Source organism: Ahaetulla prasina, chromosome 5 (genome assembly GCF_028640845.1).
Source record: "Ahaetulla prasina isolate Xishuangbanna chromosome 5, ASM2864084v1, whole genome shotgun sequence".
In the NCBI taxonomy this organism is placed as follows: Eukaryota; Metazoa; Chordata; class Lepidosauria; order Squamata; family Colubridae; genus Ahaetulla; species Ahaetulla prasina.
In genome coordinates, this window is record NC_080543.1 from 19735761 (window position 1) to 19762561 (window position 26801).

The 26801-nt window shown below is 37.7% G+C and overlaps 1 protein-coding gene across 1 annotated transcript; it reads left to right on the forward strand.

Moving 5' to 3' along the window:
* CEP126 (centrosomal protein 126) lies at window positions 1-26244 on the forward strand. Its single transcript, XM_058186331.1, has 12 exons — window positions 1-508; window positions 3886-4005; window positions 4709-4851; window positions 6233-6314; window positions 10759-10948; window positions 13562-15653; window positions 16490-16651; window positions 19272-19396; window positions 19831-19918; window positions 22191-22346; window positions 23937-24001; window positions 25911-26244. Exons 1-12 carry the CDS (start codon window positions 240-242, stop codon window positions 26004-26006), a joined length of 3588 nt encoding a protein of 1195 aa, XP_058042314.1. The 5' UTR covers window positions 1-239; the 3' UTR covers window positions 26007-26244.
* The last annotated feature ends 557 nt before the right edge of the window (window positions 26245-26801 follow it).

Genomic DNA, 26801 nt, shown 5'->3' on the forward strand with positions numbered 1-26801 from the left:
GCGGCGTTGCCGGTTGCTAAGATGGCGGCCCGGCGGCCGCGCGGCTCCGGAGCCCGCTGAGGGGGGCTTCTCCGGGTGCTTCCCAGGCGGCAAGTGGGGCTCGCGGGGACCCCGCTGCGGGTGGTCCGAGGAGCCCCGAACGCGAACGCCCGAACCCTGTCAGACCCACCGCGCGCCGGGGCGAATGACTGGGCCTGTGTAGGGCGGAGAAGGGGATGGCGGCGGAAGGCTAAGGGTGGATGGAGCTTGGCGGCGGCGGCGGAGGCAGCAGCAGCGGTGCTGGCTACTACCCCAGCTCCTGGAGGCCGGCGACCGCGGTGGCGGCAGAGCGCAGCAGTCCGGCTTTGGGTACGGCGCCCGCGGAAGCTGCTGCTGCTGCTGCTGCTGACAGAGCCGACCTCTCCGCGGCTGCTCCATGCTGGAGGAAAGGCTTATCGGAAAGCGCCCCGCCGCGGGGACTTGGCCGCCGGTCCTTGAACGCCTTCGTCCCTTGCACGTATCCTCCCAGGTAGCTTGGAAGGCAGCCGGGGTTCCGTGGGCGGGCGGGCGGGTGAGCAGACGGGTGAGCCGCCTTGCAAGCTGAGGGATGCGTGTTTGAAACCCTTGCTTTTGTTTTTTAATCGCAAGGGGCAATTTTAAAACCTCTGGATTTCCAACTCCCAGAATGCCCCGCCTGCTAGGGCAGGGGTCTGCAAACTTGGCTCTTTTAAGACTTGTGGACTTCAACTCCCAGAGTTCCTCAGCCAGCAAACTCTGGGAGTTAAAGTCCATAAGTCTTAAAAGAGCCAAGTTTGCAGACCCCTGTGCTAGGGAATCATTATTTGGGATTCCAGCAAGAAAGGAATGCAGCTGCTCCCCAACTTACAACAGTTTGTTTAGCGACAAGTCAAAGTTAACGGCACTGGGGGCGGGAAATTGGATTTAGGACTGTTTTTTTTTTTCCTACTTATGACCGATGCAGCATCCCTGTGGTCATGTGATTTACATTTGGATGCTTGACAGTGGACTCAACGTTTAGGACGGTTGCGCTATCCGGGGTCACGCGATCCCCTTTTTGCAACCTTCTGACAAGCAAAGTCAATGAGAAAGTCAGATTCACCTGAACAGTCAGGTTGCTCATTTAACAATGGCAGCGATTCACTTGGCAAGGAAAGTAGTAAAAATGGAGCAAAACTCACAATAAATTTCACACTTAGCAACATACATTTTGGGCTCCGTTGTGGTTTTAAGTTGAGGATTACCTTTACTTGGAGTTCAAGATTAAACTGTTATTGTTTCATAAATATGCTTATGTTTATGGTATCTTATCTGCAAGAAAACAACCAAGCAAGTCCACAGAGGATCAAGAAGCCACTATTGTTTGGATTTGTAGAGACACATTTTAAGCCAAACACTGTTGTTTCCAAGACTGCTGTTCTGTTCAGAAAGGCATTCAAGAGTTAGGGGGCATAGAGATGGTACTTGTATTTATTTGAAGTTTGTACCCAACAGGTGGATTGGATGGGGAAAGAGTATGCTTTCAGAGGTTAGAAGCAGAATAAGGAACTAGAAGCAGGGAGGTCAAATTGGAAGAATGTTTAAAGATGGTAAAATAATTTGTGACCAACTTAAATTGTCTAGGAAGGATACAAAATTATGAGTAGTATTTCTAGTTATCATTCCATGCTTTTCAGAGTTTGTATTTAAGGAATAAGGAACTTCAAAGAGATTTAAGAAGATTTTTGTACATTTAAGGCACAGGAATGGAAATAGAAGATGCAATTCACTGCAGATAATGCAGTATGATGCAGATTAGCCTCCAATGATCAAAACTTGACAGATTCATTACTAGATTGTGGATTGGCAGTGGCCAAGCAGGAAATGGATCTCAGAATTATAGGATAATGTCAATTAAAATGTCAAATATCTTTTGTAAAAAGTTAAATGCCATGTTTTGATTCATTAGGAAGGGAATTGAAATTCAAATTGCCAGGGTGGTCTAACATAAACCTGTAGTGCGACTGTACTTAGAGTACTGTCTGTAGCTCTGGACATCAGTTCTGAAATGATACTGTTCAGTTAGAAAATGGCAAGCAATATCACTAGAGGACTAGAGATGCTTCCATATAAAGAAAGATTAAAGCACCTGGAACCTGTTAACTTGGGGCTAAGATATGTAAGGAGATATGTTACAGAGATATACAGTCATGCATGGTATTGAAAATGTGGGTAGTTTTTCTTCCTTTCTCACAACTATAGTTTAGGGTTAGCATGTGCAAATAATTGTTGTCTACTGACTATGTAGTTTAAAAGGTTACTATATATATTAGATAAATGTGGGATAGGAGTTGACTTGTGAAAAGGGAGTTTTCTACTTTATGAATCAAATGGTCACTTTCTGGATTTGCATGCATGTATAAATGTATGTGTATTGTTGATTAAGATTTTATGTAAATAAAAGAATTTGAGTATTTATTTTTAATTAATGCAAAATGTGCAGATTGCTTCAGAAGTCTGGGATGGCCTTGAACTCCCTGTCAAGTGGACACTGTTGCAAATACTGATTTTTAGAGTAATGCATTATGGTAGAAGAAGGGTAATCCTTAAAATTGAGAGGCAGTTTGGTTTAGTGGTTAAGGCATCATACTAGAAACTGGGACACCATGAGTTCCAACTCTGCCTTAGGCACTAAGCCAGTTGGGTGGCCTTGGGCTTGTCATTCAAAATGTATGTAGTATACACGTTTACTGTAAACTGAGCTTGGATTAATATTTCATTTTTTAGATTGACTATTGGAGAAAGAGCAGGAATCAGAGTAGGGATTTTTAACAGCTATGCTTCTGAACTCATCTATAAGTGACACAGAGCAAAATGACAGCGGGTGGAACAGGTTTGCTGATATTTAATTATTCAGTAGTTACCTGTATTTTTTGGAGTATATGACGCATCTTTTTCCCCAAAAAAAGAGGGTGAAAATCTGGGTGCATCTTATATTCTGAATGTAGCCCCACCCAACTTCTCAAACTGTAGTTTCAGAGGCTGAAAGAAGCTTCAGAAAAGAAGCTCCCAAACAGAAGTTCAGAGGCTTTTTTTCTGAAGTGCTGTTTTGGAGGATTTCAGAGGCAGAAAAAAGTTTTTTTCAGAAACAGAGTTTCAGAGGCAGAAAAAAAAAGCAAGGCACAGAGCTCACAACCAAGGAACCTGTTGCTAAAATTCACCTCTGGGAACAGCTGATTGGGGGTATTCCGGAGGCCAATCACCTGCCAATCAATTTTTTTCTTATTTTCCTCCCCAAAAACTAAGATGTATCTTATACTCTGGTCCGTCTTATACTCCAAAAGATACAGTAATTTAAAAAAAAAGATTGTGAAGATTTACAAAAAAATCTCTTTAGTCTGCTTGCATAAATGTAGAGAATCACACTGAAGCAATCAGAAATTTGTTTCCAATATACATTAATAGGTTTTGACAGAGGTTTATGAACTGTGTAGATAGTGCAAATAAAATGTCTGTATAGTGTAAACATTGTAGGAAAACAAATTCCATGTGTGGAAATATCTGAAAACAAATACTTAAGGTTTGAAAGCCGAATTAAAATCTGGTTCATCATTTGAAGTGAAATTTGAAGAATCAATACCAATAAAAAGATTCACAGTTAAGTGGTAGAATGTAAAGAGGTTAGACCAGGGGTCGGCAAACTTGGCTCTTTTAAGACTTGTGGACTAACACCCAGGAACTCTGGGAGTTGAAGTCTAAAGTCTTAAAAGAGTGAAGTTTAGAGAAAGACCCCTGGGTTAGAGAAATTCATGGAGAACAGGGCTACCCTAGTCTGTAATTGTTATCAAAACTAGAAGCTTATGATCTGTTTTTAGGATTTTTGCTAAAGTTTCTTAATCTCATAATCAGAAATCTAAAGGTTCTTCTTGAAAGAGATTTATCAAAAGAGCGTCATGAGTTGCTAAAAGACCAAAGATTGTTTCGTAATCGAGCAAGAAAACATTCTATAGAAACAAATAAAAGAAGGAGGTATGTAAATAACGGGCTTGCTTTTTTTTTTTTACAGTAACGCAGATTAACTGTTCTCTGTGTATGTTGACTTTCTAGTGTTGCATATGACAGAGCAAGTAGCAGCTTCTCACACTTCAGTTCCTTTATAAGAAAAGAAGTGTTTTGGATCTTGATTAGGTCTTGTTTGAGTGGCTCTATTTAAATCAATAAACTTTTACAGTAATACTGTAATGAGAGTCACTGGATAGTGATCTTTTGACACCTTAAAATCATGACAATATATTTTGTTATTTAATTTATATGATTTATAAAGCACCCATTTCACAAAGATGACGTAAGGTGGTATGCAATCATTAAAAACGCAAAAAGTAATTGTTAATATATTTATTTTTATGATTGCAAGGTGCAACATGTCTCATAGGATCTTTTTCAGAACTATTTTCTATGGTAATAGCTCTGGTTTATTTAGAATAAATTTGCATGATAAAAAAAATCAGAAGGCCTACATCTATTACTTCTGGAATATTCATTTTCAACCACTCTACAGATACTGCTAAACAAATTACTGTGGGTGGGACATATCATGCACCTTATATTACTGTCTTATATTTTTCCCAAAAGATAAATATAAAGTTGAAGAAATAAGTTTTTAAATGAAATGGACTCTAAATGACACACTTAAATGTAGCTATTATTATTAAAAGCTATAGTTTTTAAATAGACAACTTGAAGAAAAATGGAAAGAGAGTGAAGAAAAAGAACAAAAATTTAGAGAACAAATATTGCTGCAGAGGAAACTGAAACATCAGGAAGCAACTGAAAAATTCCAGCGCAGCCATCTTTCATCTTCACAGCGCAAAAAAGGTGGGTAAATTAACTGTACGGTTTAAGCATTGTTTATAATAAAACGATGTCAGTTAATAGAGATATTGTTGTTATTTTGTGCACTGTAAGTCAGTGTTAAATTAACTCCTGGTGACTCCTGGGTTAGTGCCTGCAGTTTTGTTGGTAAGATTTTGAAGTTGTTTCCCATTGCCTCCTTCCAAGGGCTGAGAGTATGATTGACTGAAGGTCACCTAGCCACCTTCAGGACTAAGGTAAAACTAGAATTCATGGTCTCCTACTTCTAGCCTGATGCTTTAATTGCTACATAAAGCTTATTCTGCCAGATGAATATTAATCAGTCAAATAAATTCCTGGTCTTGGAGAATTCCGTAGAATGTGTTTGAGATGTACACAAAGATGAAATACTTTCATTTTTCAAAAATAGAATATTAATTGAAAACAGCCGTGAAATAATATAATATCAGAGTGTAATTATGGTAGCTTGCTTCATGAAAGCTTTTCAGGATTTTGGAATAAAATAATTTGTTGACCTGAACTGTGTCTGCGGTCATGCCAGCAAACTAAAATGAGGGGTCCTTGCTGCTCTCTGAGCTTGCTTGTTTTCTTGCAGACATTTCATTGCCCTAACTAGGTAACATCATCAGTGCTAGTAAGGAGTGCTGTTTGCTGTTAGTTTATAAATTTCCTGATTTCAGAATGGTTTTCTGGAGGCTGGTTTTTGCATGGTCTGCATTTGGATGTATTTTAATAGGGTCTTTGGGCAGTAGAATGTTATAGCTGTTCATGACCCCACCCAGCTGAAAGATAGAAAAGAATAGGGTTAACCCTAGCTGTTGGGGTTTTATTTTTATTTATTTATTTATTTGCCTTATGAGAACGAGGGATCAGAGGGTAGATGAAAATGGATCAGAGAAGGAAGCTGGCAGCCATCCTGAAGGTGCTGAATGCCACCCATCAGCATTGAAGTTGATGACCAGTCTACTATGACTAAATAAGGCTTGATGGGGATAAGGCTCTTGACCTAGGAGATGAAATGGCTGAAGTTGGGGTAATTAGTATATTGAGGGGATCGGGCAAACAGAAAGATTGCAGTGGTGATGGACAAGAGGAGATGAGATTTTGGCGAGCAGGCCATTCGTGGGGAATGTGGTCCAAAATCTGTTACTGAACCTGTATTCAGTATTCAGGCCTCTTGTGCTCATCCCTGGATGAGTTGAGTCTTACTAGAAACTAACCTAGCATTAAGCAACAACAGCTGTAACACAAGGCTACATACGGTCCAAAGAATAGTGCATGGAAACACACATAGGCATTTTTTTTTATTAAAAAAAGCTGATACTATCATATTGTATTAAGACTCTGATATTTAACCAAATGTTTTGCCTGTTTTTCACTATAGTACAGAGAAAGCCAGAAAATAAATTGGATGAAGGCCAGAAATTTCAGGTTTCAGGATTATCATCATCTAGAGTCATTGGAAGGTAAATTATTTTATTTAATTCAGAAATAAGGTCAATGAGACAGCAAATGATGATGATGAAATAATAGTTGCACAAAAATATCTGCCATAAATTAGCTAATGTTTTGAAACTACAGTACTGTGCAAAAAAAGTATAATAAAGAGGATTGCTAATACAATATTCCACTGTGGTTCTTATGCTTACAGTTATATTTTGAATCTCTTAGCTTATTTGCTTTAGGTATTTGTTATGTAGAACTCTGAAATACCACAGATATTGCCGAAATTCTTTTCTTTAAAGTTTTAGTTGTTATGCTGGCTGTACTCACAGATTCTTCTGGGGAACCTGATACTATTTATCAAATTCTCTTAATTTCATAAGAAGGTATTATCTTCAGCTCTGAATAAACAAACTCCTGTGTTCTGAATGATTTAAAGTTCTTATTTATCCTATTTTATTCTTTGATCCTTACTTGTTTTATACATGCTAAGTTCTTCATTTCAAATATAACATTGAGTTGGTTTATATTTATTTTTAGCTTGTCTCTTCATTTATTTTTATAATGTCCATACAAACCACGATTCAGCTTAATTAAGATTTAGATTTGACATGAACAGTCTAATTCATGTCATTTAACCAGGGCTGAATTCAAAAAAAGGCTCAGAAACTTGAAATTCTGTTTCTCCCGTTATATAGCATATAAACTTGTCAAATGGCTGTAGCATTTTAATTTGAAAAAGAATTGCTATACCAGAATTTGCTGGAGAATAAATCCATTTTAGATTTCAGATGCAAAAGTACAAGGATTTTGATATCAAAATTATTTACGTTCTCTTTTAAAAATTTGTATAAGTCTAGATAGGTAGATAGATAATCGGACAGTACTTGTAGGCACAATCATCCCTTCTGTGGGAGTGAATTTTATAGATAGGTACAAAGGATTCTACGTATGATAAATTTTTTTTGATATTGATTGGATAAATATAACATTAGCTTCTTGGTGACCAATTTATATAAAAATGGCAGTCATTGTAGAGCTATGAAATATGGATCGGTATGCATGGGTTTTTGATAATAATAAATAATAATAATAAAACCTAGTGGTGATAAGGAGTAGTTTATTTCAGCATTCACACTCTGGTTTGTGTAGGTATTGTAGAAAATGGCAATATGTGTAATGAAATCATGAGCTTGCATTAGGTACGCTCTTGGCAAACTTCATCAGGCTGATTGAATGGTCATTTACCATCAACATTTTACCAGTGATAACTGTGGCACTGGAAATAAATATCACAGCCTCGTATTTTTGTCATTCTGTGTCTTCCATATTGACCTTTCCAAGTCTCTGTCTCTTGTGTTTCTGAGAAGTTCAGTTTGACCTGTTATGCCATTCTTCCCCATTGCCTTATCACTTGACTTCTCTGTTCCTGTTAAAATAAATCTTTGCTCTGCAAGAGGGCAGGAAGAAAAAGAAAACCCAGTGATCTCCGTAGGCAATCTCTCCCATGCCTGGCCCATTTCCCACCCACCCCTCCCCAGTGAAAAGATTGGAGGCTGTTTGTATAGCACACTTGCAGCTGCCAATGCTACCACATTTCTTTCAATGTATATTCCCTATTGTGTGCTTACTCTTTTCCAATCACTTTCTCTGCAATCTCTTCACTCTATAAGGGGGAGAAAAAACAACAGATGAGGTAAAGGATAATAGGATTATAATGGGGATCATGTGACTGAGGGATGCTGTGAAGGTCATAAATGTGGGCATTGTAACTTCATCATAACTTCAAACAGACATTGAATGAGGCAATTAGTAAGTGAGATTTACCTGTATCAAATGCTTACTGCTATATTTAATTACAAACTTATATGAAAGAGTTATTATGTTTCCAGGTACCAGAGCATAAGAAAAATAGAACACAAAGAAAACTATGTAGAAATGGGCATGTAGGGAGAGAAATGCCACTACATGGATTTAGGAACATAGTGTTGTATTTATTTTCTGTTGTGAATTATATATTCAAAAATACATATTTCACATTAAAAGAACAAAATAGTTTTTCTAAATAGATGTTCTAGATGTGTCTGGACAGGGGCTTAACCTGTTTTGTTAGGCTGGTGAAGTACCATCCTCAAATTGAGATACAAGTTATGCATTATTACAGAGGAAGAGGAAAAGATACTAACTACTGAAAAGAAAATAATTAGGAAAGACAAGGGCTTTTTTCTATTATTTTATTGTAATGTGGGTTTCTCTTTTAAAAGAAGGTCAAACTGATATGTTAAAAATACACAGCATCAGAAAATAAACCTGTGGTATATAGTATATATACAGTGGTATATAGTGGTTGATAGGGATGTGATGCTCAGTAGCTGCTGAGTTTGTCAGTCGAAAGGTCGGCAGTTCTAATCCCTAGTGCCATGTAACGGGGTGAGCTCCCGTTACTTGGCCCAGCTTCTGCCAACCTAGCAGTTCGAAAGCATGTAAAAAATGCAAGTAGAAAAATAGGGACCACCTTTCGTAGGAAGGTACCAGCGTTCTGTGCGCCTTCAGCGTTTAGTCATGCCGGTCACATGACCACAGAGACATCTTTGGTCTCTGTGCTGGCTCTTCGGCTTTGAAACAGAGATGAGTACCACCCCTTAGAGTCGGGAACGACTAGCACACATGTGTGAGGGGAATCTTTACCTTTATAAACTTTTTCAACATTTAAAATGCTACATTAAATGAGTAAATAGTATTTCAGTTGAATATCTAAACATTTCAATTCCATGCATTAACAGAAGGTAGAAAAAATAAAGAAATTCATTTTTAAACATGTATGCTTAAGAATCATAACATAGTTGAGCTGCATAGTTTTAGTTCATAGGTTTGTATGCATACATACATACATATATACATACATATATATGTTTTCTGAGGTTTTCACGGGTGTTTGTATGTAGGTCTTTGGTTATTCGGGTTTTTTCCCGCGTAAAATTGGAAATGTCTTGGCGACGTTTCGACGAAGTCTCATTTGTCATCTTCAGGCTTCAGCTTCGTGCTTCTGGGAGCAATGTGTGACTGCAGCTGTTTCTTCCTTTTTAACTGCTAGTGGGGGTTTGAACTGATTGGGTGGGAGGTTGGCTGTGCTCTGATTGGATGGGTTTTTTTTGTGCTCTGATTGGCTGGGGGTGTGTCCTGTTTGGGTGGGGGCTTGGTTGTGCTTAGATTAGTCTGAGTTGCAGGGGGATTTAAGCTGGTGAGCTGCATTGCTGTTGTTTGGCTTTGTGGTCGTGGTCGTGCTACATCTTTATAGTGGGTGTCAGTCTGCTGCATGTATGGATTGGAGGGGTTTGAAATGGCTAATGTTGCAGCTGCGGTCTGGCTTCTGGTCCTTGGTTGTGCTTCATGATCAGTGTGGGTTTGGGTCTGCTTTCTGGGTGGATGTGTGGTGGTGACATCCTGTGTGGACCTCGTGAGTGTGGGTCTGGTGTCATTCCTCGTGTTAGGGACTCGTTTGTCAATAAGGGCGGGTTTCCAAACACCTTAAAGCCACAGGACACAATATTGACTTTACAAAGACCAGAACTATCGCCAAAATTGAACACTTTAACAACAGAATAATCAGAGAAGCCATCGAGATAGAAAAACGCCCACACAGCATGAACAAACGAGATGATACCTCCCGCCTACCAGCCATTTGGAAACCCGCCCTTATTGACAAACGAGTCCCTAACACGAGGAATGATACCAGACCCACACTCACGAGGTCCATACAGGATGTCACCACCACACATCCACCCAGAAAGCAGACCCAAACCCACACTGATCAGGAAGCACGACCAAGGACCAGAAGCCAGACCGCAGCTGCAACATTAGCCATTTCAAACCCCTCCAATCCATACATACAGCAGACAGACACCCACTATGAAGATGTAGCATGACCACGACCATGAAGCCAAACAACAGCAATGCAGCTCACCAGCTCAAATCCCCCTGCAACTCAGACTAATCTAAGCACAACCAAGCCCCCACCCAAACAGGACACCCCCCCAGCCAATCAGAGCACAAAAAAACCCCCATCCAATCAGAGCATAGCCAAGCTCCCACCCAATCAGTTCAAACCCCCACTAGCAGTTAAAAAGGAAGAAACAGCTGCAGTCACACATTGCTCCCAGAAGCACGAAGCTGAAGCCTGAAGATGACAAATGAGACTTCGTTGAAACGTCGCCAAGACACTTCCAATTTTACGCGGGAGAAAACCCGAATAACCAAAGACCTACATACATATATATGTGTGTATATATATATATAGTAAAATACAGTTCTTGGGAAAATTATGTACTAGCTGTTGACTATTAGATGGATTCTGTTTTCTAGAAGTTGCACTTTTAATTTGTTTTGGAACAATTACATAGTATGACATTTTGTTCACAAACCTAATATATTTATCCAGAAATAACAATAATGTTTCATCCTTCCAAGCTCTGTTGGGCCAAATTCCTCAGCAACCAGAAATGGTCCTTTTCAATGGAAACAGAACTCAGCAAAAGCTATTTATGATAGAACACTGCAGGTAAAAACCAGGATAAACCCATGCAATGGCCAGCTTCTCCTCCAACAAAATCTAAATGAAAAGCAGCATCAATCACAACAGCATTCCGGTAACTCTCAGGTATGATTGCTTTTAACTTTTGATTCTTAAAACAAGAATTCCCAATATATGTAAGCAGGCGTGCTTAATATTCTAATTGCTTTTGATTAATTGAATAGAAATACCCTGACTTCAAACTAGAATTCCTAAGAAAAATTAATATAACCCTTTCTCACGTCAAATAATAAAATTAGGTTGTAGTTTTTAAATACCTACTGCGATATTATCTATCTGACTAATGTAATCACCAAAAAGAAAAGATTCGCTTGGAATGCAGTACCCAACTGAATTTCTGCTTTTGAGTGTTTGGGGAAGTACCCAATGTTTTTTTCAAAATTTAGTGAACCACTAGAAATAGATTTAAAATTAAAAGATGGCCTTACTTTGAATAGATAGTTATTTACTCAGACCCTAAATCATTATTTCTCACCCGTGACAGTTTAAAGATATGTGGATATCAAGTCCCAGAATCCCCCAGCCAAAAATGTTATGGGTTAGCAGTTGTACATTTCCTAGTATAAAAAGTGTATTACACCCATTTTAGCTTTTCTGTCCTTCCAGTATTATTTATGTTCTACATTTTTGATCGGACACTTTTTGGGGGTGGATGGTAATAATAGAACCAATTTTGGACCAGATAACCTATCCTTTCAATACTGTGCTCTTGGATGTTCAGAGGTCATTTGTGCATGTTGTTTTTAAACAATCCTGCCCTTTCTTTAAAAAAAGCAGTCTTACGTCTATTTTTGAAACAATTATATTTAATATCATTGGTTTGAAGTGCTTCAGCTAGTGGTAGAAAGGATTTACTTTAAATATCAATTTTCCTGCTGTATCAAATTGTTTAATCATCTATCCTTTTGGTGAGATAAATATTTTGGGCTAGTAAATTATTCTGGCTAGGCAATTACTATTCTGTTGTACTTATTGTTCAGGAGGCATCTGAGCTGAGGCATTAGAAGGAAAAAGGTCTGCAGTTGGTTGAATTATAAAACTATACTGTGACAATCCTTCCTTCCTTCCTTCCATCCATCCATCACAAATTGCTGATTTTTTGGTAATGAACCCTACCTAGTTTTACAACTATAGATGATCATTCCTTTTCTGATTATTATACATATTGAGATATAAACATATAGTTAAATGAAAGTACAACAAATATTGAAATAGTTTCCCCAAAAGATAGTTATCTTATTTTTCAACTGTTAAAATGAAGGATCATTTTTATTAAATAAAGGTGAGATGTGAATCAGTTCTTATGATTGTTATGGAGCTTTCTATCACAGTATGAATATAAGATGTTTGGTTTTTGTTGTCTTCTCTCGTGTCATCCGAAATCATTGGATGTAACAGTTGACTACATGGAGAAGTGCAAAACTCAGATTGTACATTATATTTATTTGTTGCACTTTATTTTGTTCTCTTTGACTTCTCTATTTGCCATTCTATAATCCCAGCAAAATTATAAATACCTGAAACACTTTTTTAAAAAACATTAAAGAATCAGTGTATTCCTACCATTAGTATAAATTAATAAATACAGTGTTTATACACTATAAAAATAAATACAGTGTTCATTTTTAAATCTCAATGCAGTGGCAGTCTCACTGTTATATTTGTATGTTTATGAATGCTTTATATTTGAAAATAACTTTCTTTTCTATTTTTTCAAGAAAATCCATGTTCTATAATAAACATTTATGGAACTGTTAGCACCTGCTCAACATGTTTAATTAGTTCTCTTTTGTAAGTAAGGAAAGAAAAATATAAAATTCCGATCAGTTTTTATAAAATGAAATAAACATTCTGAGTTTCTGTTTTATGGAATTTTCCAGCAATAAATATACCCAAAATGTTCTTGCTAGGTGAAATGCTAACTAGCTTTGTCTGTCACAACCAATTTCATAGAAAATAATATACCTTAAGTTGTAGCATCAGAATGAAATATTTTCATGAATAAATAGATGATATGAAAATGAAAGAACTGTAGGCATGAAGTTATAAAGATACATATATTCCAGTGCTTAATGTTGAAAATTGTGGCACTCTAAAATTGTGGCACCTAAAAATTAAGTTGTGTGGTGTCTAAAAGAAATAAACCAGTCAGTTTGGCATTCAGTCAGTGAACTCATTTTATTGCCCTGAACTACTGACCTAAATATTTCTTACTGTTTTTCATGAAATTTCCGAGTTATTATTATTATTATTATTTATTCAATTTTTATACTGCCCTTCTCCCGAAGGACTCAGGGCGGTGTACAGCCAAAAGTAAAAACAGACAATACAATATACAATTAAAATACAAATTAAAAAACTTATTTTATAATTGGCCTAAAAAACTTTAAAATATATAAAACTAAAACCCCTTAAAATTAATAATAGAAAATTTAAAATCAATAAAATTTAAGCCAGCCCCGCGCGAATGAAAAGATGTGTCTTCAGTTCATGCAGAAGGTCCAAGGTCAGGTATTTGGCGTAAACCCGGGGGAAGCTCGTTCCAGAGTGTGGGAGCCCCCACAGAGAAGGACCTTCCCCTGGGGGCCGCCAGCCGACATTGCTTGGAGTTGTCTCTGAAACTGGTTTGATGGAATCGTGTTAAATTATCTTTCTATTTTATTTATTTTTCTTGCACAGGATTTTCATCAAGAAGTAAATGAAATAACCCGTTCAGGGAGTGTTTGTAGTGTTGACAGCCTTGAGGCTCAAGAACAAAATGGAAGTTGCACAGCACCCGGTAAAGCCTCATCTTTATCTACTCAAGAGGAGTCTTCCATCCAGCATCAAGAAGGATCAAAGGGCAAAAATAAACATTTCTCTGCTGAACACACTGATACCTTTTCTAAAAATCAGCATGTGAATAATTGGCTTAGAAATTTAAAAACTTCAAATATTCAGGCAGCCTCCCCTTTCCGCAATATTTTAATTAAATACAATGTTGTCCCATCTGATGAAGTCAGATGCAACCCTGACCTGAAATCATCAGTGCCAACTTCATCTGAACAGAGAGAGTCTGAGACATGTGCTTCTGATGGTAATCTAACTTCTGTACAAAATAAAACAGAAGACAAAAGCATTCTGTTGATATGTCCGTCTTCAAACGTAATTAGAACAGGGGATCCTTTACCTGCTGAAAGCCCTGCAGCCAAATTGAATAAATTATGGCCTCTCCCTAATCCTTCTGCAGCTTCAGAACAAGGGAACGTTGAACTGTCTGAAAACAACAGAACTTCATCAACAGAAACTTTCAATCCCAATGTAGATTTGTCTGATCAACAGTGGAATGTCACTTCTTATTTCAGCAACAGCTTCTTACTTAATTGCATGCAGAAGGGGAAGGATATCCATGCAGCAAGGTGTACTGAGGATACAGATTGTGTAGCTGAAGGTAAAGGTGAAAAGCATTCTGACCAGGTTAATGTTGAAGCATCTACATTTGAAGAGCCTTCTAAAGGCAGCACTGATCAGCACAAAGACAGTGCAGAAGGAAAAGAGGCTGAAATTATTTTACCTGTGCCCCAAGGAGAGGTAGCAACCAATTTATCTGACCCTGAGCAGCAGAACAATGACAATATGTGCGAGAGAAAAGTGATGAAACTGCCAAAAAGCATTTTAAAAAAGGAATCTAAATATGAACTTAGCTGTTTCAAAGCAATGGTTGTAAACAGAGGTATCAAATTTGGACATCAGCCTGTGGCTTCTATTAGAGACAGTGTTGAATTGGCAAAAATAAAAGGGAAAGATGGGGAAGTTCAAAGGAATTGTAAAAAGCTTAGGTGGTTTGATGAAATTAACAGAGTAGTGGAAATTAATGACAAAAATCCAGAGTCCTGTGTTAGTGATATAGCTCAGGCACAACCCCAAGCACCTGGCTTTCAACTTAAAACCACTGCTTCTAAAACTAATCTAAGAAGTATTCCCTCCTGTTTGCTCAATTCTGTTTTTCCAGAAAATAATCCAGAGAATTCTCAAATATCTGCCAAACTTGCTATTGTTGGAAACTCAGAAAGAGATAATGCAGTACGCAACATCTTGGTGCCCAAAGGATATCATATTGCTAAACAAGCATGGATGGCACCAAGAAGTGAAGAAATGATACCTTTTATTTATCATTGTGATCCTAAAAATCCAAAAACGAATCCACGGAAAGGTAGAATGAAAATGATCAAAAGACCAAAATCTGCTAAAGTCCCATCCTCAACCATAATAACTAAAAATCGGAAGAGTGCCATTATGCGACCACAGTCTGCCAATGAAGCTACTAAAATTGTAAGAGCTCCAGGCAAAATCATAATACCCCACCCTCCATGTAAGCCTATACAAAGCAAAAAGGCAGATGAAAATCCTACAGATGTCTTATGTCAGTCATCGAATTTGTGTAAGCCTTCCACAGATGCCGAAAATAGTCAGAATGACAAGAATCTTTTGCCTGAATGTCAAACTTTGGCAAGAGGTTATACAGACGATCCTTCAACTTCAGGAAGCGCTTACCATTCTCAAATAACCATGATCAGACCTTCTTACAGTATATATACCTATGAGCCTTTGACAAAGTCAAAGTGCATTATAAATTCAATTCCACCAGTTGTCCACTACAGCAATATTTCAAGGAGAAGTCCCATGTTCTCAGAAAATGGATTATGTCCAGATCGTATACCAACTGATGAAGAAATCACAATTTTGTGGCAAGGAGTACATCGTGCATTGGTTCAAAGGGATGGTGCTGCTGGTAAGATGCATCTCTTTTTTATATAAGATTCGTTTACATTTCTGATTTTAAAAAATGTGCAAAGAATTTCTTCATGGAGAATGAATAATTAAGAGTCACAGATATACCGAAAGAGACTAATTTAATTCCAATTCAAAGTAAGCGGTCCTTTTCCTATTTCTATACTTACTCTACCCATTGTAGGTTACTGTCTAGTGGGTTCAAATTCATCATCAGTCATCAGCCCTGCATGTCCAGCTCACTTTGAATGCCTTCTTAATTCCCAGTCATTTCCCTTGGCCGTTGGTAGCTCAGATTTTTATAGAGATCTTAAGCTTACAATAAATCTTTATAATTGCCTGAATCTCCTGATTTCCCTGGCACTTGACAGAGATGTTGCAAATGGCTATAAAAGCAGGCCAGTTGTTGAGCGTCTGAAATGCAGGTGTGTGATTGCAATGGGGGTAGCTGTTGTAATTGGGAACCAGGTTGTTAGTACTTGTGGGGCAGTTTGTCTTAACTTTGGGCGTTAAGCAACAGTTGTAAATCAAGGATTACCTACAACTATAATCAGACTACCTTTCTCTAGTATCTATATCTTTATTCTCATAAATAACACTGTTAGTCTTAAAGCAATTATTGTTAATATTAATATTATGAGTAGAGATATTAATAATGGCATTAATAACAATAGTTCTCTCCCCCTCATAGGAAACAGGTACCGGTACAAATATGCTTGCTTGTTTTTAATAAATTAAAATGTCATATTCCTGGTTTAAGAATAATAATTCTATATTCTCAAGATGAATTATGCTGATATAATTGGATTATTTTCTGGTTTTTTTTATTACTTTCAGGTGATTCACAGCATTATGCTTCCTTATGTAATAATTCAAATAATGGTGACTTGCAGCACGCTAGATCTAATGTGTCTCACATCACTATAGATGGTGGCCATCTGATGAGCAATATGAAATCGGGTGTTAGGGTGAATCCTATTATGTCTTCCCAACCAAGTGGTAAGATTTTTGTTGCCAGGTTTTTATGTTGAAAGAATGCCAAAGGATACACTAAGTGCATGTCTTCCAGTCAGTGAGCTCTTTATGCAATTCAGTAAAAAAATAACCTCTTATAATTAGTGTAATATCTAAAAATCTGCCATTTTTATTACTGTATGTTATTTTTTAGTGAGTGAAAAGCTTGTGGAAATGTATATTGGGAATAGATATTTAGATTGGAGGAATTATTAGTGGTGCTTTTATTCAATAGTTATTTCTTCCTTTACTTGTATATTACTTGGGACTGTTTCTGTTTCTCTTTTTCAGAACATTCAGACTAAAAATGCTGATCAAGTTTTTTAAAAAACCTATAGCAGAATTGAACTGATTATGATTAACAATTTTCCTTAGCTTTCAACTCTGCTAATTGTTGATGACATTTAGAACTTGCTGCTACTGATAAACCAGAATGCTGGTTGGTTGGTTGGTTAATCTAAACAAAGCTTCAACCCTAGTGGTTGATAACCATGCCGTAACCTTCAGTATAGGCATGTAATTCATTGGATGAGCCCATATTTTGGACAAAACAGCAGATTCTATTTTCAATTTCTTGTAATAAAAAGTTATGTTCTAGTAAGACTAAGAAAGGCTCTGCTTTACATTTTGGAGAAATTATGCCTCCTTCGAAGTTAAACAAAAATCAGTGATTGAATCATATTTCATTTTTTAGAAGGGAGGTGCATCTGTTGAGAAAATGAGCACTGATTTTTAATCCTTTTTCTCTCAGTGTTCTACTGATTTTTGTTTTTCCTTAAACCTTCATTACAAACTTGATATACAAAAGAGTGTGTGTGTGTGTGTGTGTGTGTGTGTGTTACAGGGGGACTCAGACTAATCTGAGCACAACCAAGCCCCCACCCAAACAGGACACACCCCCAGCCAATCAGAGCACAAAAAAAACCCCATCCAATCAGCACAACCAAGCTCCCACCCAATCAGTTCAAACCCCCACTAGCAGTTAAAAAGGAAGAAACAGCTGCAATCACACATTGCTTCCAGAAGCACGAAGCTGAAGCCTGAAGATGACGAATGAGACTTCGTCGAAACGTCGCCAAGACACTTCCAATTTTACGCGGGAGAAAACCCGAATAACCAAAGACCTACATACAAACACCCGCGAAAACCTCAGAAAACAAATATATATATATATTTGACTCGTTTGTCAAACGAGTCAAAACGAGTTTGACTCGTTTGACAAACGAGCCCCTAACACGAGGAATGACACCAGACCCACACTCACGAGGTCCACACAGGATGTCACCACCACACATCCACCCAGAAAGCAGACCCAAACCCACACTGATCATGAAGCACAACCAAGGACCAGAAGCCAGACTGCAGCTGCAACATTAGCCATTTCAAACCCCTCCAATCCATACATGCAGCAGACTGACACCCACTATGAAGATGTAGCACGACCACGACCATGAAGCCAAACAACAGCAATGCAGCTCACCAGCTCAAATCCCCCTGCAACTCAGACTAATCTGAGCACAACCAAGCCCCCACCCAAACAGGACACACTCCCATCCAATCAGAGCACAAAAAAAACCCCATCCAATCGGAGCACAGCCAAGCTCCCACCCAATCAGTTCAAAAAGCAGTTAAAAAGGAAGAAACAGCTGCAATCACACATTGCTCCCAGAAGCAAGAAGCTGAAGCCTGAAGATGACAAATGAGACTTCGTCAAAACGTTGCCAAGACACTTCCAATTTTACACGGGAGAAAACCCGAATAACCAAAGACCTACATACAAACACCCGCGAAAACCTCAGAAAACAAATATATATATATATATTTGACTCGTTTGTCAAACGAGTCAAAACGAGTTTGACTCGTTTGACAAACGAGCCCCTAACACGAGGAATGACACCAGACCCACACTCACGAGGTCCACACAGGATGTCACCACCACACATCCACCCAGAAAGCAGACCCAAACCCACACTGATCATGAAGCACAACCAAGGACCAGAAGCCAGACTGCAGCTGCAACATTAGCCATTTCAAACCCCTCCAATCCATACATGCAGCAGACTGACACCCACTATGAAGATGTAGCACGACCACGACCACGAAGCCAAACAACAGCAATGCAGCTCACCAGCTCAAATCCCCCTGCAACTCAGACTAATCTGAGCACAACCAAGCCCCCACCCAAACAGGACACACCCCCAGCCAATCAGAGCACAAAAAAACCCCATCCAATCAGAGCACAGCCAAGCTCCCACCCAATCAGTTCAAAAAGCAGTTAAAAAGGAAGAAATAGCTGCAATCACACATTGCTCCCAGAAGCAAGAAGCTGAAGCCTGAAGATGACAAATGAGACTTCGTCAAAACGTTGCCAAGACACTTCCAATTTTACACGGGAGAAAACCCGAATAACCAAAGACCTACATACAAACACCCGCGAAAACCTCAGAATATATATATGTGCGTGTGTGTGTGTGTGTGTCTATAAATGGATATATGTATAGAGATTTTCAAAATAGTTTATAACAAATACAGTTAAAAGTAGCCTGATAAGACAAGTTTAAGATAATTAGTTCTACTTTTTGTGAGGCTTTTGCATTACTTTCAGCCCATTTTGCTTTTGCAAGACGAAAACAAATTAACGAAAACAATGAAAATAAACGCAAGGCACTTTTAGAACAGAGGAGACAAATGTCAGCCTCTTCGGCAAGGAAACCCACTGGTGCTGGACAGGTAGGTCTAATAAATTATTGTGTCAAAATATCAAAAATAGCTTTTGGCCAAAATATCACATAAAAAAGTTCCATAAGTAAATACAAAATATTTGGAAAAGACTCCAGAAAAAATAGATGTAAAGCAAACTGGATTTAACAATAATAGCAAGTTATGATATTTATGTGTATTCCATTTGTACAAGTATTAAGAAACATTGCAGTTATTTTTATCAATAGTAACACCATCAGTACAGTGCCTTTTTTTAACCAACATTATTAGTTTTCATTGAATGGTACATATTTTACACGTAATCATTACAGAGAGTAAAACTGTTTCATATAAATTTTACATTAAATTTTGATGTGTAAAAGTTTATGTACGTTTTATGTAAATAGATTTGTAATTCATTTTGATTACATTTTTAAAAACAGCTTGATAATTGTTTTACATAGAATATATCACAAGCCCCAATGCAAGTGCATTCTCAATGTATGTTCGAGCCAGTCCGAGTCGCAGGTGGTGTCAATAATTCTGATGAAGGTAATGCAGCATATTTCAGTCTGATTTGGACTCTAAATAATTAGATCATCATTCTAGGTGTCATTCTCTATCTTTATTAACTGTCAGGGTTTCGACCAATGCCCAAATAAAATCAGGAGCCTCAAGCCATTGTGCAAGAAAAATCCAGTTATTTATTAGGAACACCATGTCGGCACGACCTAAGTGAAGCCAGCTCTGACTTCACCCAGTTTGCGCCTTGCCTCTGACCCTGTTGCCCCCTCCCCACAAGGTGTGTCACCAGTCACATTCCCCAACGAAGCAATTTTGCGGGTCGTAGAAGTTACTCCCTCTAGTCGTTGCGGGTCTCCATGGAGTTGGCCTTGACTTTGGCCGGTTAGGATGTGTTTTGTTTTGACAGGTGTGAATTCCTCGGTGCAGCTGCGAGGCGCGATTTCCCATCCCCCTGCCTATGGCAACTCAGGAGCAGGTCAGGAAAGCTTCGCGAGTTGACATTAATACTGATTGGGACTGGCCTCGGAGGAAGAAGGTGAACCAACACATAACTGTACCTCCTACCCCCAACACCCAAAGTCAGCCCAAAACGATATTATGGTCAATGGTACTGAAAACCTGCCGAGAGTTCAAGAAGAGCAAGGATGGATACACAACTTCCATCACACTCCCACCATAAATTGTACATAAAGGCGACCAATACTGTTTCTGTCCCATATCCTGACCTGAAACCTGACTGAAAAGGGTCCAGATAATCCATTTCTTCCAGGATCCCACCAGGGAAGGTGGGAGAACTGGACAATTTATTTTCAGAATAATGGGATCCAGTGATGCTTCTTAAATCGGGGGACACTAGCGCCTCATTAAAAAGAGCCAGAAACACCACCTCCAACAAGGATGAATTCACTATTACTGGATTCCATCTGAGCACTTCCTGGTTGGCCTTAAGCAGCCAGGAGAGCCACATATCTAATACACTGGTGGTAGTGTTTGCATTCTATAGGATCCTATCCACTTCCTCGGGTCCAGCTGAATGAAGCCATTCCCAGATAACTGAGTAAATCCAACCCCTGGGCATTTCCACAGGACTTGCACCATGCTTGGCAGTCAACTAGGAGCAAATCTGAACAATTTTATCCTCCAGATGCCCAGAGAATTCCTCCACACAGCCCTTGCAAGTGAATCTCCAGGCCACCCTTTCCAAGGATAGTCTGGGTGATCCTTAACAGGGCTACTGGGCAACACTCTATGGAGGCAATAAGAGCGGAGAAGTGTTGGCCCTTTGCTGCTCCTACTGCTACGAGTTTAATCTTAATAGCAGCTTTAACTCGTGTTTGGTCAAATTCATTTTTGTTCTTCCCAGTTGTGTACTGAGAATGTCTTATATTGATAAATTAAAATAAACATTACACTGGAACTCTGAAAAGATGAAGGTATGCATTTGATGTACATTAACTCAGATCAGGGGTGGTATTCACAAATGTGCGTGCCTGTGCAAGGTCTTCTGCGCACACGCAGAGCCTCGAAAACATGGAATGGGATGTCATGACGTCCATGTGGGTGGGCGGGGCATCCAGCAGTCGCCTCTACCGGTTCACCCAAACTGGATAGAACCGGCTGAATACCACCACTGACTCGGATATATAGATATGCTACTGTCACAGAAACGGAACCAACCCTGAACTGAGATAATTTAAACAGGCAATATGATGTGCTTTGAGGGGAGAAAAACTATTCATTGTCTATTTGTTTCATGCATTCTGTTTCAGCAGCCCTCCAATATGACACTAGTAGTGCCACAATGGTACTTATCATAGCTGTGTATAAGCAATTGTTTAAAAATCTATTGCAATAGTTTCAAAACTTTGTTGTTGTTAGTTGCGAAGTCGTGTCTCACCCATAGCGACCCCATGGACAACGTTCCTCCAGGCCTTCCTATTCTCTATCATCCTCTGGAGTCCATTTAAGCTCACGCCTCCTGCTTCAGTGACTCCATCCAGCCACCTCATTCTCTGCCGTCCCCTTCTTCTTTTGCCCTCAATCTTTCCCAGCATTAGGCTCTTCTCCAGTGAGTCCTTCCTTCTCATTAGGTGGCCAAAGTATTGCAGTTTCATCTTCAGAATCTGGCCTTCTAAAGCGTAGTCAAAACTTAGAAAGATACAAAAAAAAACATTAAATGCAATCGCCAACCCAGATATTTCTTATCCACCTTTCTTAAAAGCCTTTCACAGTATATATTCTTGTTCTAAAGTTCAGATGGTACTGCACAGTTCCTAATGAATCCTTGTGAATTTGTCAGCTGCAGAAGGTGAAATTTTGACTGGTTTGGATACACCACAACCATATAGGCAGATTGCAGTGCGAAATAGACCACCACGGCAAGGAATGAGCGCTCTGTCATTTGAAGAGCACAAAGTTCTTCAGTCCCTTGACCGCATCAATCACCGGCTACAGAGTAAGTATTCTGAAAATTATCCACTGAACTGCACCAAGGTGATTTGACAAGTCACATAAATGTAAACAAGTATGATTCTCTTTTCTTTTTCACCTTACATTCATTGCCAAGCAGGAACTTCAGGTCCAAAAGTCACTCTTAATGTGAAACGCTGGTAGGATGTTTCACTTGAGTAATTAAAATTAGTCATAATATATTACTTTGAGTAGGTTTTATTTTAAACTGTGAGGCCAAAGGAGCAGAGTCTAAGTCAATGGAATTGAATGGCTGCTAAAATGTACTATTTTTCTCCCTTGGAAAATTAAAATCTGTAGTACTGTTTGCTCAGGTATTATTACAATGATATATTAGCATTTTAAGGAAAAACATACTTTCCCCCTAATTTAGAAATCTACTACCAATTAGTATAATACTCTTTGGGGATCAGGTGATAGCCCTGTGTGCTCCACAGATAAACAAATACTGTTTTACTGTTCCTGTTGTTTAGGACAGGGGTCTCCAATCTTGGCAACTTTATGACTCGTAGACTTCAACTCACAGAATTCCTCAGCCAGCATAAAATTGCCAAGATTGGAGATCCCTGGTTTAGGAGATCTGAAATTAAGCAGAAAATATTAATGGAGAGGAAAAGAGGAAGAAAATTTTAAAAAATGAATAAGCCATTGGCATTTGTCCTTAAACCCATTTCTATCAAGTTGTCTCATTATATATTAGGAAGACAAGAATAAATACATGTTTTAAGTCAAAGCCTACAGCTGATCTGTAGTAAGGGTAATCCTGTTCAAACAAGAGGACAAGAGGACCGAAATGTAATAAATGTATCATTGCATTAACCTGTATATTTTATTAAATATCAATACAGTTAAGTAAATTTGATTAATATTATTTATCCCCTACATTTAGCAATTCTTCCATTCTATAACATTTTAAATTGTAATTTGAGAGTAGCGCTTAAACATGGTGTGAAAATTTTGTTGAAGAGTTAAAGATTTATCAGATTATTTACCACAGCAGTAGAATATTCAGTAATATAAAGAAGAGGAGGAGGAGGATATGGAGCTTCAGTTCTAACTCATGTGAAGGATGATAGATTAGTGAAAGCTGATTATAAATCAGTATCACCTAAAAGTTAAAAATTAAAAATATACAACTATGTTGATTGTTAGATCTGCATTGTATCAGCAGGTGGCAGTACTTGACAACCTTGTCATGGTTCAGAAGTTCAGCAGGCTCTGGACTGAGTATTACTGGGATGGGAGACTTCCAGGAGTGAAGGCTAGAATGGGAAGCCCAGAAATGGGTAATGTCAATTCATTTTCAGATGGCTGTCAAGAAGGCTACACAAGCAAGCGTGACTCAAAAGAGATTTAATAAGTAATAAAATAGTCATTGATAAACAAACCTTCCCCTTAATTAAAAATTAGTTATTTCAAAATTAAAATGAAATTCTAAAATAAAATGCTTTTCACACATGCACCAATTAAAAAATAATACTCTAGTTCACATAACATTCAAGGGAAAGACTATACAGGCCACAAGTTATTTCTTACCAAACAATTGAAGCTTTGTAATTATTTTATACTCTCTTAGATGTTCATGAAACAATTAACAAAAACCCATCTTCTACAAGTGTTTTGCAGACTATTTCCCCTTTGGTAAGCATATTCGTTTAATGTAATGTTAACTAACATTATAACACTATATATTAAAACTTAAACAATTACTCGTGAGTTTCCAAATACATATAGCTTGCCACTGTCAGAATGACAGATTTGGAATTTAATTCTCAGTCTAATCCACCAATACAATTCCTGTATTGCCTGGTCACATTTAGAACAGCAAATGTGATGTTCTAAAGCAGGGCTCTCCAACCTTAGCAACTTTAAGGCTGGAGGACTTCAAGTCCCAGAATTCCCCAGCCAGCTTCACTTCTGGGACTTGAAGTCCTCCAGGCTTAAAGTTGCCAAGGTTGGAGACTCCTGTTCTAAAGGAATTGATTCCTGCTGTTACGCAAGAGCCTCAAATCGTATTTTCCCTTTCAAGTGGGAACTCCAACAAACCAAATATGCATTCTGTATTTCTGCTTGTTGTCCATTTCTCTTACTGACTCTTAACTCCTTAAGTTTTCAATATCCAGATTCCAGTTAAAAGGAACAGTAGAGAAGAAACCAATTGTAATCATGAAGTATGTGTTTGTGTGTTCCATCTGCTATGTGTCTACTTCTAGAGTCACTTTATATGGAGAGGAATTAGGCTATAAAGGAGAAAAAACAACAGTCCATGTGAAATTAGACTGTCTGTACACACAGTCTGGGAAAGAGAGCGGTAATTACTATTACGAGCCAGAGACCAGTACAAAGTACATAATTTATTACTATAAAGTAAAAAAAGTGTAATACAAACAGAACTTTAATGGGAAGATCAGCAATTTAGCTAGCAACTGAAATAAGGTCTGCGTGGAAGGAAGGACGGAAGAGGGGGAGAATGAAATTGCTTCCTAGTAAGAAAAAACCCTGTATTTTTATAGTTAATTCCCATTATATGAGGGAGGGGAAAAACAAGAGTGAGAAAATCAGAAGAGTAAATCACAAATATTACCTGCTCCAATATGGACGCTTGTAGCTTTTCAGTCAATTTCCTGCTTGGGAATAGAAGATCAAATTTGGGAGCCGGCAGTCTGGATCCTTCTTGAATTATTTGCAATGAAAGAGAGAGCACTTGAGCCTTGCAGGTTTCTTCGTGCAGTATCAGCATTTCAGCCAAAATATTCTAAGGGAGAACATATATTTTGCCAAACTCTATATTGTTGGAGCCCTAACTAATTACAATATTAAATAGTAAAGATGTGGGTGACAGCTAAGGGGGAGAAGTGGGGGAGAAAGTTGGACAAAAACTGAATCAGACCTCTATTTTAGAATTCCCTTTAAACATCATTTCCCCTAAATTAAAGAATAGAGATAGCCATAAAAAATTAGAAAGTTTGGCCCATAGATACCTTAGCTAGAAAAAAAATCTACCTGTGCTACCAGTGGTATAATTAAAATGGACTAAGTTCCAGTTAAAATTACCAGCTGGGAATAGAGAATAAGAAAGAATAAAACTATATTGATATTATTATAATAAGGCAAATTTCAGTCTTTATATTACAAATAGATATTCAACATTTGAAATAAATTTATATTGAACTTGCAGCTGAACTGCAGATTTCCTATATTTTCTTTATTTCCATGCAAATATTAGTAGGTAGTTAGCTTTATTAATTTGGGTTGTAATCTATGTTTATTTATTTGGAATAAATTCAATTTGACTCAAATATATATAAAATTATACATCACTTTCCAATTTCTGTTCATCATTATTTTTCCTAGGATTGTCCTTTGCAGGGTTTGATATATTTTATTTTTGCTACTACCATACTAGCAAGTATGTTATCCATATTAACTTGGGTTTAAATTCATATTTGCAAATGGCTTATACAATAGTAGGAAGTAATCTATTCTTACCTTTACACTTCTGTGGGTGTTTTAATGTATATTTTTTAATGTTTGCTTTTTATTCTTATAGGTCACATCTCCCTCATACATGGATATAATGCCTCACATGCAAAGGTATAGGAGCATATTGGATGCCACCCATAGCCTAAAACAAAGAAGATACTGACTTGGCCCTAATAAAGTTTGCTGAACTGAGATTTATATAATATATTCTCAGTTGCTATATTTGTAACAATTATTTGCAATGTGCCTTAAATGCTATTTTTTAAAAAAACATTTTCAAAATAAAGATGTAACACAAGTATTGACTGCTTGTTACCTAGTTTACATTTAGGGCAAAAATTATTTTACATATGCACTTTACTGTAAAATGTATTGTATTTTTTTAAGAATGGAAATACCTCAATTTTAAATGAGTGGCAATGTTTGTAAATTTACTGTAAATTTTAATTAAAAGGAAAAGAAATTATTTTGCTACTGATTAAAATTATGTATGAGTTCATCTCCTAACTTTATGGTTTTCATTAAGCGCTAATAAATGTCTGCTACATTTTCAAAACACGTATTGTAGAAAATGAAACTCTTATCATCTAAAAAACTCATCAATTTAATAATTTCTTTCCCATGACTGCTGCAGTTCTAACTACAGAAGTGATGATAATCAGTACAATAGTGATAACACTTTAAAAACTCAGCGTAGTACTAATATATACCGGTAGCTAGCTCAATTCTTTGAACATATCTTTAAATTGAAATTACGTGGAAACATACTATAATCTCATTTCTGCAACATAGGGACATTTCAAAAATTGACAACACATCTATTAAATCCATCTTTGGCATAAAAAATATGATTCCACTTAATACTTACTGTACATCTTTAACAATGGTTTCCCCCAAAGTTGTATCAACATATAATACATTGAAACTAAATTGTTTTTTAAATATTCTTTGGGGAGTT